The sequence below is a fragment of the Vanacampus margaritifer genome, chromosome 9 (assembly GCF_051991255.1).
Source record: "Vanacampus margaritifer isolate UIUO_Vmar chromosome 9, RoL_Vmar_1.0, whole genome shotgun sequence".
NCBI classification, from domain to species: domain Eukaryota; kingdom Metazoa; phylum Chordata; class Actinopteri; order Syngnathiformes; family Syngnathidae; genus Vanacampus; species Vanacampus margaritifer.
In genome coordinates, this window is record NC_135440.1 from 24,830,827 (window position 1) to 24,843,949 (window position 13,123).

Genomic DNA, 13,123 nt, shown 5'->3' on the forward strand with positions numbered 1-13,123 from the left:
ATAAAATGAAATAAAAAGTAAGTATAGTTTGGGAACGGTGTCATTAAAAAACAAAAACAAAGAAAGTTTTCACCTACGTTGGCACGAGTGAGTAACAAAAAAAAAGAAGTAGCTGAGGACAGGTCGAGCAAGTGACGAGGTGTCAGGTTTCATGTTGATTGGCGACTCGGGAGTCATTCCTGACGGGGAGTGTCACAAACTATTTGCGAAAACGTTGACAAACCGTAGTGAACAAATCTGGATATCTATAAGGTAAGATTTGGATGATGATAATGATGTGTTTGTTTGTTTGTTTTCCCACGAGTTTTTCTTAGCTACTTTCGAGCTGCGCTTGTGTTCTGGAGGTTATTTCTTGTCACCTGAAGCTCACAGGACAGGTGTGGCACTTTCGACCGTTTTGACACCAAGTCAACTGTTTGCACAATATTGTTCAGCCTGATATTCCCTTTTTATGTACAGGTTTTTAAGTTTTAGTATGATGTGCTCGTCGTTTGTGGAATGTTCTTGTAGCTACATTTAGGCACCGATTGTTCGAGTATTACTGAAGCAAATTGTCATATATTTAGTAAAATAATTAAAAGTGTAAACATACTGATCAAATAGGGTTTATAACAGAATGACAACATAATGTGACTAAGGGTACATTTTCTTAAAATATACTACTTTATCACTCTTAAATATTACAGCTTTTCTTGAAAAATACATTTTTAATCTTGTTCATTTTGAAGTTTATCCTTTTATATAAAAAATACAACCGTATTCTTTTAATTTTATGACCTTTTTATTTCCTCAAAATGATTTGTTGGAAAATTACAACTTCTTGATAAAAGCAATCTTTTAACTTGTAATTTTAAGATTTTTCATCATTATATTGATTTTTTTTTTTTAAGTAAAATTATATTCCCTTAATTTCATTTTCACAATATGTATTTGAACAAGTGAATATTGAGATGCATAAATATTGGTAATATTGTGCATGATGTTAATTAATGTGCAAAATATCAATTGTACACATTAGCTTCTTTTTTACACACACACACACAAACAAACAAACAAAAAAATCGCAACCACTGATGATTTAGTCAAGGTAGCCACAATCACAAGTTGACTAAAACAAAAAATATTTTGTAAATCTAAACTTTAATAAAAAGAAATAAATAATACGAATATCCAGGACATTATTTTTGTGTGTAAAATTATAACTTGCTAGCTTCATCTTGTTTCATCTTTTTTTTTTTTTTATTAGATTTTAATGAACTGTGTTATCGTCCCTTCCCAGCGCTTTGTATGTTGGTTGTGTGAATATTGCTGCGATTTAATTTCCCTCACGGTATGAATAATTCATCTTTCTGTGTCTAGCGATGGCCCCAAAATACGACGGCCTGTCCCACTGCAAGCTGGCCCTGGTGTTTGCGGTGCTGATGGACCTGCTGGGCGTGACATCCCTGCTGCTGGGTGTCTTTGCGCCGCTGGAGATCCGAGGAAGAGACTTTGGGGACTTTCTGGTGTACTCGGGCGCCCTGCTGGTGCTGCTGTCCTTGGCGTGCTGGGTTTTGTGGTACAGCGGCAACATCGAGGGCCTGACCTCCAGGAAGGAGCTGGGGGGCGCCATGGGCGGCGCTATGGACCGCCTGGCCCGATCCCTGAGCAGGAGGATACGGCTGCCCAGGACTCGCAGCAGTCCCACATAGAGCCACTGTGTGCAAGGACAAGCAATAGTAAATGTAATGCACTACATTGCATTGTGTGCTTCAATGTACAATGTAGGGATACTGAACCTACACGTTGCGTCAGATCTGGTGTTGTCCTCAGAGTAAAACAAGGCAGAACTGAAGCTATGAAATAAATCAGTTTTTTTTTTTTTATATACAAGATTGTAACCACTCTACTATTGTCAATAATTCCTGTATGTTGGAATCATGCGCACAACTGTATTTAAATACTGCACAGGATGCATTAAATAATAATGACACCCTTTAGCTTTGGAGAAAATATTAAAACAGTAAAACAATCAAAAGTTGCAACAAAAAAAAACATGATCATAGAAATAAATAACGTGAGTACATTCCATAAGGTAGAATTCCCAATCCCAAAATGGAAAGCTTTTTGTGATGATAACAAGAAAATAGAAACAGTACACAAAAGATAACTGAACAACGCTACAATCGCCTTTGGAACATGAACACAACAAGCTGGCAGATGCGCGCATTCAAGCGTATCTCGGTGAAATTCAAAGCGTGACGGAAGCTATCAAGTAACAGGCAGAAGGACAAGGAACAGAATTGGGACACATTTGCATAAAGCCGGCAGCGGCAAAGGCACACGAGGGCGATTTTTTTGGTAGTGAAAAGATGTGACAAAGTCTGCGGCATCCAGGACATGTCAGAGGTCAGAGCTGGGCGCTGTACAGTTCTGCCAAATGATCATGTGACTGCGTTCGAAGCGCTGCGGCGTGGCTTGGGACAACTCCACTGACACGTCGCTCTCGTCGTCTCCTGGAGGCGTGAGCACAGATCAGTCTGGAAAAGTCACAACTGGGATATTTTCAGTCCACTCGACTCACCGATGCGCAAGTTGATGTAGCCCTCGCCTCCGCTGAGGATAAGTTGAGCGCTTGTAACGTTGCCGCCGGTGGGCGACATCAAGCAACCTGGAACGGGACAAAAACGTCACTGACAAGCATATCATAAAATCGCGACATAGCAACTGTACTCAACTCAATGGCAAAAACTGCAACAAGACTGCACAAGAACTCCATTGCATTAATAAGCTAATTACTCACCTGGTGCGGCAATGATGAAGCGGACAGCTTGTCGGTGTCCGTGGTAAGACAGTTGGGCCGTCGCAACAGAGCAGTACGGGATGGAAAGAGCTTCAGACGCTGTGGAGGACAAACTTAGCAATAAAAAAAAAAAAAAAAATGTTTACCTCCAAAAATATGAAAAAGTGCATGACACTTACTCATGGACAAAGGGATGGAGACGATTGCCCCGCCCGCCGTGCCAACCCACAGGCGGTCAGAGATGACGGCCAGGGAGGAGATCTGAAGAGGCGAGAGGTTCAGGAAAGCTTGGCCTGCAGACACCGATTGAGAGGAATTAGTATCGAAGTCATGCAAATAAAAGGGCCAGACCGATTAATCAAGTCTTAACTCTTTGACTGCCAAAAACGTTAAATAACGTTTAGTAAAATCCTATGGAGGAGTGCCAAAGACGTTAAAAGACGTTTGTTTCAAAACAGAGGTGAAACTAACCATTTTCTATTGTTGATTACTGAAAAACGGAATAAGGTAGAAACAAACTTTTTTTTCTGATGAAAGATGAGAGTCCAATCTTTCATTTGGTAGTATGTGTGTTTCCATAGTCCAAACACATAATTTTCTATGGACCTTGAAAGATCAGTCAAAATGCTTAAAATCGGCTGGCACCCACGGCATCCCTTTTCTGAAAACGTCTGGCAGTCAAAGAGATAAATTGGTCGACTGAAGCCCTTTTGAAATCGGCTATATAAAAAAAATATTATATAAAAAAAAAAAACCTCAATCTAGTTTTGCCAATTTTTTTCAACATTAACACATTACAACATAAAACAAATATAATTACAGTCAAATAAACAGAATCAGAAAAAATAATTCTCTGTTGTAAACAGTCAAAAATGTTCTTCTTATTTTTCATATCTTTGTTGTTGTATTAAGCGATCATTATATATATTTTTAATTAATGAGCTGACCGGAATTTTATTTTTTCATTTTTGTCTGATGACTTCTTATATTTTTTCCTTGAATTTAAAAACAAACAAATGTGCTACTCCTTTGCCAAAACAGAAGGTGTGAATCCAACTACTAGCCCTTCACATTAATCAATACCAACGATGTAGCCTTGGGTCCCAAATAGGTTTGTGACCTCTAACCTCCATTAATTCCTTGTAGTCGTAAATCAGAACAAATTTCAGTTCAACAAGCATCCTGGCACTGATCGTGTTCAACTTCAGAGGTTTCCACTGTATAAGAAAGAACCAAACACTCACCTAATGATTTGGTAACCAAAGCAGCAAAATCCACTTCCTGTAGCGGCCGTCCAGTGGACCAATCAAACAGCCTGAGGACGGAGTCGAGTCTGCAGGACGTCCAGACGCCGCTTCCTCCCGCACACAGGAAACGAACCTGCTGCTCACTGCGCTCCGACACTGGAAAAACGTGCTGCCGGGGCAAAGGACGGCGCGTGTGGATTCAAAGTCACCTCAGCATGAAAAAGAAACTCTGGGTTGAATTACCTCCACCTTCCGCTTGTTGATGTCAACCACGTGGACTCTGTTCCAGTATCCAACCCACAAGCGTCCTCCTTTAGCGAGGCAGCAGCGTATAGGCTGCACGGGGTTTGAGGCCAGGGGCATCAGTGAATGTGACTGCAGGTTCCAGCCACCTCCAAATCAAAGACATCACTTGAATATATCATAAACATACTCAAATCTGCCATAAGAGACAGCTGTTACCTGAACTACTTGAAAAGAAAGCCAAAGTTCCGTCACCTAATCCGGCTACGACTTGACCCTGGGAGTATCTGTCAAGTCAAACATGTCAACATGAACATATTATCACGTCAAGATAAGAATGATCTATATATTGTAGTTCAAAACTTGCACTCACTTGAGTGAATGAACGCTTTCAGAGAGGGAAACTGAGTGCAGACAGCGCCCCCTACCTGCAGAGGCCGAATGTATCACTATGCTGGAGGAGAAAATGATCACATGATTTTTGTTAATCTAACATGCTAAAGATAATTCAACAGGCTGCAGGTCAACATATGCTAAGCAGTTTAACAGATTAAAAAAGCAAGTGTAAATCTTTGCTTGGTGTTATTGGTGACAATGTAAAAAATGTTTTGTTAGCATTAGCTCTATACCAAAATAAATAAAAAATTGCATGATATCTAATTAAAATGAAAACAAACTGTAGTGTGATTGAAATAAATAATCCTTCAACATTTTAACATTTTCTTCTAACTTTTTGACGCACACTGTGTTCATTTTGGATTATTAGAGTATGTAACAAAACAATAAAAAAAAAAACTTGCAGTGGGTTGCAAATGGCCTCCAACAAAAATTTGGACACCCCTACTTGAGAGTCTTGAATTAACTTAATGCACGGACGCCCAGAGCCGAGATTCAAACCCTGAACCTCAGAACTGTGAGGTAGATGTGCTAACCACTCAGCAACCATTTACGACTTCAAATTTACATCCACACAAAACCCTAAAAAAAATTAAAAAAATCATGCAAACACAGGCTGTCATGCACATGCCAAAGCAACAGGTGGTGCTATAAGCCCTGATAACAAGTCCAAGGCAGCCAATCAGAGGATAGTATTTTCTAATGACAATAATGATTGCAAAGTAAAATATACATTCCAGACCCAACTGCAATTGGGGGAAAATTATTTCAAAAATTATATAATTATATTTAATTAATATATAATAATAATAATAATAATTAAAAATACAATTAGATAAAATACAACAAAATAGCAACCAAATTGGTTGTGACATCATACAAAAAAAGTGAGCGTGGACAGAAGTGCTTGTTCAGCATACATTTACCTTCCTTCCTGAGTTCCAATCCACACGGTTCCTGGAGAGTCCCCTGACATAACAAAAACAGGAACGCGTGAGAGGAAAATCCACACTAGCGGCGCTAATCAGTTCCCAGTACAACGCTGGCGAGGGTGGGACCAGACGGAACAAAGTTTGGGGAATGTTTGCGAGGGGGTGCGGGCACTGACCGGCGGGGGGCACGGCACAGATGCAGAGGGCAGGGGCTGTGGGGGGGAGGCTGAACTGATCCAGGACAGTGTTGGATCGGGCGGGGTCAATCACCGTGATGCCACTGTTGGAGGCGGGGCCAGAGACTACCCACACAGAACACTGACGGAGTTTGGAGAAGACGTTACCTCAAGGGTGAATGGCGGAATGAATGATTGTCATCGACTTACTGTTGCCTCTCCTGAGATTTCAGGTGGGACCGCCACCGCACAGTTCAGCTGAAATAAGCAACGTTTATGTTTGATGGTTGTTTGGTTAAGAGATCTGCATGAACACGCATCACCTTTGCAGTGCAGTCTTTCTGGTCCAGGAGTCGGAGTTGTGTTAGGACCGGCACGTCTTTGGGCTCCGGGACCGCTTCCTGAGATTCCTACAGCCAAAAAGGATTGTTGACGTGGAACGAGGAATTTGCAACATTTTACTCCGCAACATTCTCACTGTGAACGGCAGCCTTGCAGTTACCGGAGTGTTGGCCAAAGGTACGCTCCAGCCGTGCAGCTGGCGCTTTCCGAGCGTTCCCCAAATGTGCGAGCGAATTTCTCTGTAGAGTTCCCTTCTCCGGGCGCGAGGTGATAAAACTGCAGCGGCAGATGATCTGGGGAGAAAGCATTGGCCCAAATGAGAGAAATTGACACTGGAAAAGAATTTCGGCCATGTAGCCCAACAGGGAACTTCTGATTGCTAATGCTAATATGTATGTATCATAAGAACAATCGGGTTCCATAATAAAGTCATTTTATTTGTATTCAAAATTTCTTTTGAATGATATGGAATAGTGGTCGACAACGTACAACATAGCTCAAAATTAAAGATTTGTAAAATGGAAAAAATACTTTTACTTTTACCATTTTTTTATTTGTTCAAATAATTGGTTGATGGATTTATTGAGAATAAAACATAAAATATTAGCAAAATTGAAAAATTTACATATACATTTACAAAATAATTGATTGCAAAAAAATAAAATAAAAATAGTACTGAAATTAAAAAAATGCCATTATTAAAAGTATTAAATTAACTGATTTATTCAAATAAAATAAAACAGTAAAATAAAAATAAATATACATTTAAAAAAAAAAGTTGATTTATTTATTGTAAAAAAAAGAAAAAAAAGAAAAAAAACACGTTTTTTTTACTTTTTAAAATGAACTGATTTATTCATATAAAATCAAACTTTGGAAAATTAAAGCATGTACTCAATGTAAAAAAAAAGTATTATAAAATAAAACCTTCAAAATAAATTGTTTTATTAAATCATTTGCCAATTCATTTATTGCAAATAAAATAAAAATACTAGTAAAATGAACAACAAAATTTTAAAAACAATCATATACGTATTTTATTAAATTAATTGACCGTTTACTGTAAAATACTAAACATTATTAATTAATTTTAATTTATTTTATTAAATAATTGCTTTAGTAATTGCGATTTAATTAATTTTAAATAATATAATACAAAGTGTATTTTTTTTTTATTGTAAAACTGTAAATATTTAACATGAACATTTTAACTAAACCTAAACTAAAAGGAAAATGTCATAAGTTGGAATTTTGGCAGACACACAACTTTAAATCCAATGAGGTTGCGATAAAATTATTTCATTCGATATCAATTCACAAGTTATATAAAGTAGCACGATGGAAGTGTGATACGGCAACAAACACTATCTTACTCGACCTGACTTTGACCGACTTCCTGTCGCTGCTGAGGCGGCGGCAGAGGAGGGATATTGAGTGTTGGTAAAGTTGCACGAGGTAGGATCAACGGTTGTTTGGACAGACCAAAAAAGCGATTGAACCTTTAAAAGAAAGACAACGGGCGAAGTTAAAGACAGATCACATGACATATTTAGATTGACAGTCATGCTCATTATCATAAATGGACCCGATCGCTTCCAAACAAACTTACTTTGCCCAAACACTTGACCTTCTCTCCTCTGAGAGCTTTTCTTCTTTTGTTGCCCTGCACAAGAGGAAAAAGGAAACGCAACTTCAGCTGGTGGGAAAATGACATACAGAGTCATGCGGTGTGAAAAGTGCAAAGTCAGACGTAAGCTAACAGTGGACAACGTTGCGGACCTGAGCGTCTGGCTTTGCCTCATTGCCTCCTGCAGCTCAAACAGCCGCTGTTTGTACTGGTTCTTCTCCATGACCACGCGAGCCATTTCCGAGCGAGAGAAGTGACGCACGGATGTGGCTAATGAGGCCTGAATGGAAAGATTGATGACGTTAAACGGGGGTACAGGGTGTAAACACACTGGCAAGTCGCACCATTGGCAACACCTGCACAATCGAATTAGAGCCGCTAAGGCATGGGTGTCAAACTCCGGTCCTCGAGGGCCGGAGTGCTGCAGGTTTTGGATGTTACCCTTCTCCAACACAGCTGATATATGATCAGCTGATCAGCAAGCTCTGCATAAGCCTGATAACGATCCCGCTGATTGGAATCAGCTTGTGTTGGAAGAGGGAAACCTCCAAAACCTGCAGGACCACGGCCCTCGAGGACCGGAGTTTGACACCTATGCGCTAAAGGATTTGGAGCAAAATTTTGAATTTTTGGAGATGCAACCTGTCGATCAGATGATTATTATTTAGTACTCAGTAGAATTTTACAGTAAAACGAAATATAACACAAAGTAGATTAATCACACATTGTGTATTTAATGAAACCGCATAACTTTCTCTTACAAAAGTCTACTAGCGTAATGCTAACACACTATGCTAAACGCCGAAAACAAGCTAATAAAGCTAGTATCAATGTTGTGCTATTAACTTTTAGGTTATATTTGAACACAATCATTAGCAACAAATAGGGGGGGGGGGGATTATTGGTTGATAACAAAAATCACCACCACACATTAACAGAAGCCCAGAGGTGTTAATTGAGAAGGAATTCATGTCCAGTTTTCATGAAGTGTCTATTTCTGAGTGAAAACTAAAGAACCCACCTTAAAAGTAAAATACAGTAGCGTGCTTTTTATTTTTTATTTATTTATTTATTAACTCTTTGACTGCCAAAAACGTTAAATAACGTTTAGTAAAATCCTATGGAGGAGTGCCAAAGACGTTAAAAGACGTTTTTTTTTTTTTTAAAAACAGAGGTGGAACTAACCATTTTCTATTGTTGATTACTCAAAAACGGAATAAGGTAGAAACAAACTTTTTTTTCTGATGAAAGATGAGAGTCCAATCTTTCATTTGGTAGGATGTGTGTTTCCATAGTCCAAACACATAATTTTCTGTGGACCTTGAAAGATCAGTCAAAAATGCTTAAATCGGCTGGCACACACAGCATCCCTTTTCTGAAAACGTCTGGCAGTCAAAGAGTTAAGTAATTAAGTATTTATTAAGTAAAGTATTTAAGTCATGGCACCACTGTACACCTAATTAAGTGTCCAGTAAATAACTAAGTGTAATTAAATGACAGTTTACATTGCCAGTAGATTTCAAAATAATCTGCTCTTACATCAGGATCAGACGACTGAAATTTCTCCAGTTTTTCTCGAAGTCTAAAAATGAAAAAAAAAACAAAAAAAAAACACGAGATGATTATGATAAAAAAAAAAAAGTGAAATGAAAGCACCAAATAAAGTACTCTGACAGACACCTTTTCATTTCCTCGTCTTTTTCCTTCATCCGGCCTTCGACGCGTGTCACCGTTTCCCGCAGGGAGGCGACTTCCAGTTTCAGAGTGGAGCGATCGTCCGTCAGCTCCACCACTCGAGATATGAGAGCCTTGCGGGCCGTGTCCACCAGCTCGCTGAAAAACAAAAGCCGAGAAAAAGCAAAATAACACTTAAATCACTTGCTACTGTGAACATGAGATTAAGCCCAAGGCAGGACTCACTGTGTGCGTTTCAACTCCTCGTACTGAGAAAGAATCTCCTCAAACTGGTCAGCACTGCCTAGAGGACGAGGGAAAATTCAGTTCAATACAGCCAACCAACTCTATGCTCTTATTCGCTGACACCCACGTCACTCACCAGGCAAGGCCCCGCCTTTTAAAGCCACACACATTCAAAGTCGCAGATACTAATACAGAACCCCGTGGTTGACGAGTTTTGGTTCTTACCTCTGAGGCTGGCCCCTTGGTCAACACTCTCCACAAAATCCTGACTCATCTCCGACAGCTCCGAGAAAACAGAGTCTGTGTTGCGGAGTTCCCACTCCATGCTGTCCTCGTCCAGATCCTCCTCCTCCTCCTCCTCCTCCTCCTCCTCATTCTCCGCAGATTTGTCTCGCTTCTCCACTTCTGTTTCTTCTTCCAACTTGCCCTCCTTGAGCTCATCCTCCAGGCTGCCAGAAGCTTCCGTGTTGGGTCTTGACATGTCAAATAAGGCGACATGATGTATTCATATTGTGCACTTTTGCCGCAAATAAACGCACCCCAAGCTTTCACATGAACGACCTTGCATCAGCGAAGGAGCCGTGAAACGGTCTGAGTTCAGGAGTGGAGCTTATGATGTTGTTGATAAACTGATCCGAGGCAGACTTGATCATATCCATCAACTTCTCCTCTTTGGTTTCTGAGTCTTCCAAACACAAAGTACCGGAATTGGAGTGCGGGCTCTGTTAAAAGCAAGCAGGACACATTCATTAGTTAGCGGGCAAAAATGTGAAATAAAAGTAGAAACGTCGAGTGGATTTACCTGAGAATTTGACTTTGATAGGACTTGGTTGGATTCAGCATTTTTGGGCCGTGTGTGATTCCTGAATGTTTCCGGGAAAAAAAAATGTTTTTGTTCATTTGCACTGATCATAGTTTCACTATTACAACTAAAAACATAACGCGCTTGTCGATTTCTAAACATAACTTAATAACAACCTCAGGGGCGAATCTCTTTCAGAGTCCTTCCTCTTTTCCAGCAGTTCCCGATACGAGTGCGCCAACTAAACAGGAGGACGCCGAGAATGTGAAGGCTGAGATGACCAACAAGAAAGCATACACGATGTCCGCATTAATTTGAACAATATGTGACCTTGTTGTGTGTGAGCCTCAGCATGCTCAGTTCTCTCCCCAGGGCCGACTTCTGCTCCTCCAAGGCCACCACTGCAACACAACATTTCAGCTGTCAGCGTCACTTTAGCTCGCTGATGGACTTGCTAGAAAATGGAAAATGACACCTAAAATGATTATTGGACTCGTCAAGTAAGAGCCCTGTTACTAGAATATGACTCAAGTAAAAGTTAAAAAAAAAAAAGTTTGCAAAATAATTGCTTGGTATTACTGAATTAAAAACAAACTGTGTAAAACCATCATTTTTTTATTTTGTTGATGTGGCCAAATGTATTTGACAATCCTAATCAGGGCTGTCTTAAACAAATGTTTATAGAATTGATTATCCTATCAATTTATTCCACTGAGTACATTAAAATGCTTAAATAGTTTCAAGCCAATTAGAGTTTCGAGGCAGAAACTTTTGTGTCAACCAATTTCTGTGGTCAACCTAAACCAGTTAGTCGACCCCCCCTAACCCTAAACTTAAAAAAAACAAAAAACTTTAAAATAGCTAATATCGGCTGATTCAATCAGCCAGCCGATTAATCAGCCAGGCCCTAATTAATCGCATTTCAATTCATTCCAATAGAGAACATTGATTTGATTTGGTTCCCGAATGCATTCAAGTCCAAAGTCAAGTTTTACTCACACTGATCTGCTTGCTCCCTGGCTTTCTTCTCCAGGCGTCTCTCTCTGCTTTCCCGCTCCTTTTCCCTCCCTCTCATTGCTCTCCTTTCCTGCTCGATTTGGTCATCCAGCTCCAAATACCTCTGGAGGACGCAAAGACCGCAATATTACATCGAAGCTCGGTGATCCAAAATCACGTGAGGCCACCTTCCAAAGATCCAGCACACCTCTTGACTTTCTTTCCTCTGCACCTTCTCAGCCTGGTATCGCTCCAGCAGGCCCTCTCGCTCAGCCCTCTCCCTCTCCGCCTCGTCTTCTCGTTCCCTCAGCTGACCTTTGCAGCTGGCCAGCCCCTCCAGTACCCACACAAATATGGGTACCAGGGACTCCACCACACCCTCGCCATGGGCCTCGATGACTGTCTGCGTGCGTGGTAGAGCCAAGCAACACTTTGAATTCAGCATGAAGGGAATACAAATAAATTATTAGCAAACGTCACCTGTAGTTCGGAATACAGCTTTCCGGCCTCCTCGCTGACAATGTTGGGATCCAGCTCCAGTTCTCCTGTCCCGCACAGCACTCTCTCACTGTAATCCATCGGCTTTTTAGCGTCGTGCTTGCCGACACAGCATCAACTGTGAGTGATTTTACAATCTATCCGGCTTTGGAACAGTTGTGCAAACTCCAGCACCACCCATCCTCCGCAACGTCATGTTCCGATTGCGCTCGTCAAGGGCGGCATCCTCGGGGACTGTAACAAAATAAAAAATATGATCGGTGAAAATAAAAATGCTTAATTTATTTAATAAAATAATAAAAATGTCACTCATGCTTGGCCATGCCCTTTTTTTTTTTTAATTTGGAGACATAATTGGCATTGAGAAATCGTTTGCGGTTCATAATGCATGACTAACTAACAAAAACAAATGACAGTGCAGTGTAGATGATGCTTTTTTTTAAATTAAGGAAATAACTTGCTGTTGGCTTGAAATTTGCATATTTTAGAACAGAATGCGAGTTATGTGCAAAATGTTCAACTGTATCACTGACATGGGTCACTGCAAACAAACCAAAACGACAGTATCTGACCTATGACATTAGAGTGACATTCCGTAAATTTAGATGAACTTGCAGGTAACTGACCGTTTCTTATCTGAGCCTAGTCAGCATTTAAGCACGAGAAACTCGTGTTCTGTTAAATATTACAATCATCTTCAATTGTGAGGATTATGAGACTGAACATACCTAGACGACAAAATAAACGCCGTGGCTCTAAGAATATGATTGGAATGACTGTACTGTATTTTAAAATGTCAACATTTAGGGCGAATGTATATAGGCTACCTTGTAGGCTAGCTACTAAACGCTAAATGTGCCACTTTTGGAAAAACAGTCTGTATAAATAAATAACGTGACTGACAGGAGACACCTGAGAAGGCAAAGCAGAGCCGTCGCGTTGTTGTTCGGCAAACTCACCTTAAACGTTTGACTCCACGGAGTGTTTTATTTCACTTCTTCAAAACAAAAAAAAAAGTCGTCAACTTTCGCTCGTTGTTTCGTTGTTGGTGGGGGGGAAGTGTCAATTACACCGTACAGAGCCAGTTTAAAGAAAGGGGCGTGGTTTGAATTTGACGCGTGTCTCATTTTATTATCTAGCCAATCGGGTTAAAGTATTTTTT

General features: G+C 40.2%; 2 protein-coding genes across 5 annotated transcripts; one reads left to right on the plus strand and one right to left on the minus strand.

Moving 5' to 3' along the window:
- Positions 1 to 102: 102 nt before the first annotated feature.
- LOC144058126 (transmembrane protein 238-like) lies at positions 103 to 2,034 on the plus strand. Of its 2 annotated transcripts, none has more exons than XM_077576388.1 (2): positions 103 to 252; positions 1,360 to 2,034. In XM_077576388.1, exon 2 carries the CDS (start codon positions 1,362 to 1,364, stop codon positions 1,689 to 1,691), a length of 330 nt encoding a protein of 109 aa, XP_077432514.1. In that variant the 5' UTR covers positions 103 to 252; positions 1,360 to 1,361; the 3' UTR covers positions 1,692 to 2,034. The 2 variants fall into 2 exon arrangements, with proteins under 2 accessions (XP_077432514.1, XP_077432515.1); XM_077576389.1 differs by having other exon boundaries at positions 232 to 377.
- Positions 1,848 to 13,042, minus strand: LOC144058124 (C-Jun-amino-terminal kinase-interacting protein 4). Of its 3 annotated transcripts, none has more exons than XM_077576384.1 (28): positions 12,921 to 13,042; positions 11,944 to 12,195; positions 11,672 to 11,866; positions 11,467 to 11,587; positions 10,798 to 10,868; positions 10,644 to 10,708; positions 10,468 to 10,528; positions 10,227 to 10,387; positions 9,891 to 10,138; positions 9,666 to 9,723; positions 9,426 to 9,578; positions 9,285 to 9,327; positions 7,898 to 8,025; positions 7,728 to 7,781; positions 7,492 to 7,617; positions 6,279 to 6,411; positions 6,100 to 6,186; positions 5,987 to 6,034; positions 5,777 to 5,918; positions 5,595 to 5,637; positions 4,646 to 4,726; positions 4,492 to 4,559; positions 4,273 to 4,421; positions 4,027 to 4,198; positions 2,962 to 3,075; positions 2,783 to 2,881; positions 2,564 to 2,650; positions 1,848 to 2,495 (listed from the first exon to the last, which is right to left on the minus strand). In XM_077576384.1, exons 2-28 carry the CDS (start codon positions 12,040 to 12,042, stop codon positions 2,383 to 2,385), a joined length of 2,919 nt encoding a protein of 972 aa, XP_077432510.1. In that variant the 5' UTR covers positions 12,043 to 12,195; positions 12,921 to 13,042; the 3' UTR covers positions 1,848 to 2,382. The 3 variants fall into 3 exon arrangements, with proteins under 3 accessions (XP_077432510.1, XP_077432508.1, XP_077432509.1); XM_077576382.1 differs by having other exon boundaries at positions 6,255 to 6,411; XM_077576383.1 differs by lacking the exon at positions 12,921 to 13,042 and adding an exon at positions 12,865 to 12,907 and having other exon boundaries at positions 6,255 to 6,411.
- Positions 13,043 to 13,123: the final 81 nt, after the last annotated feature.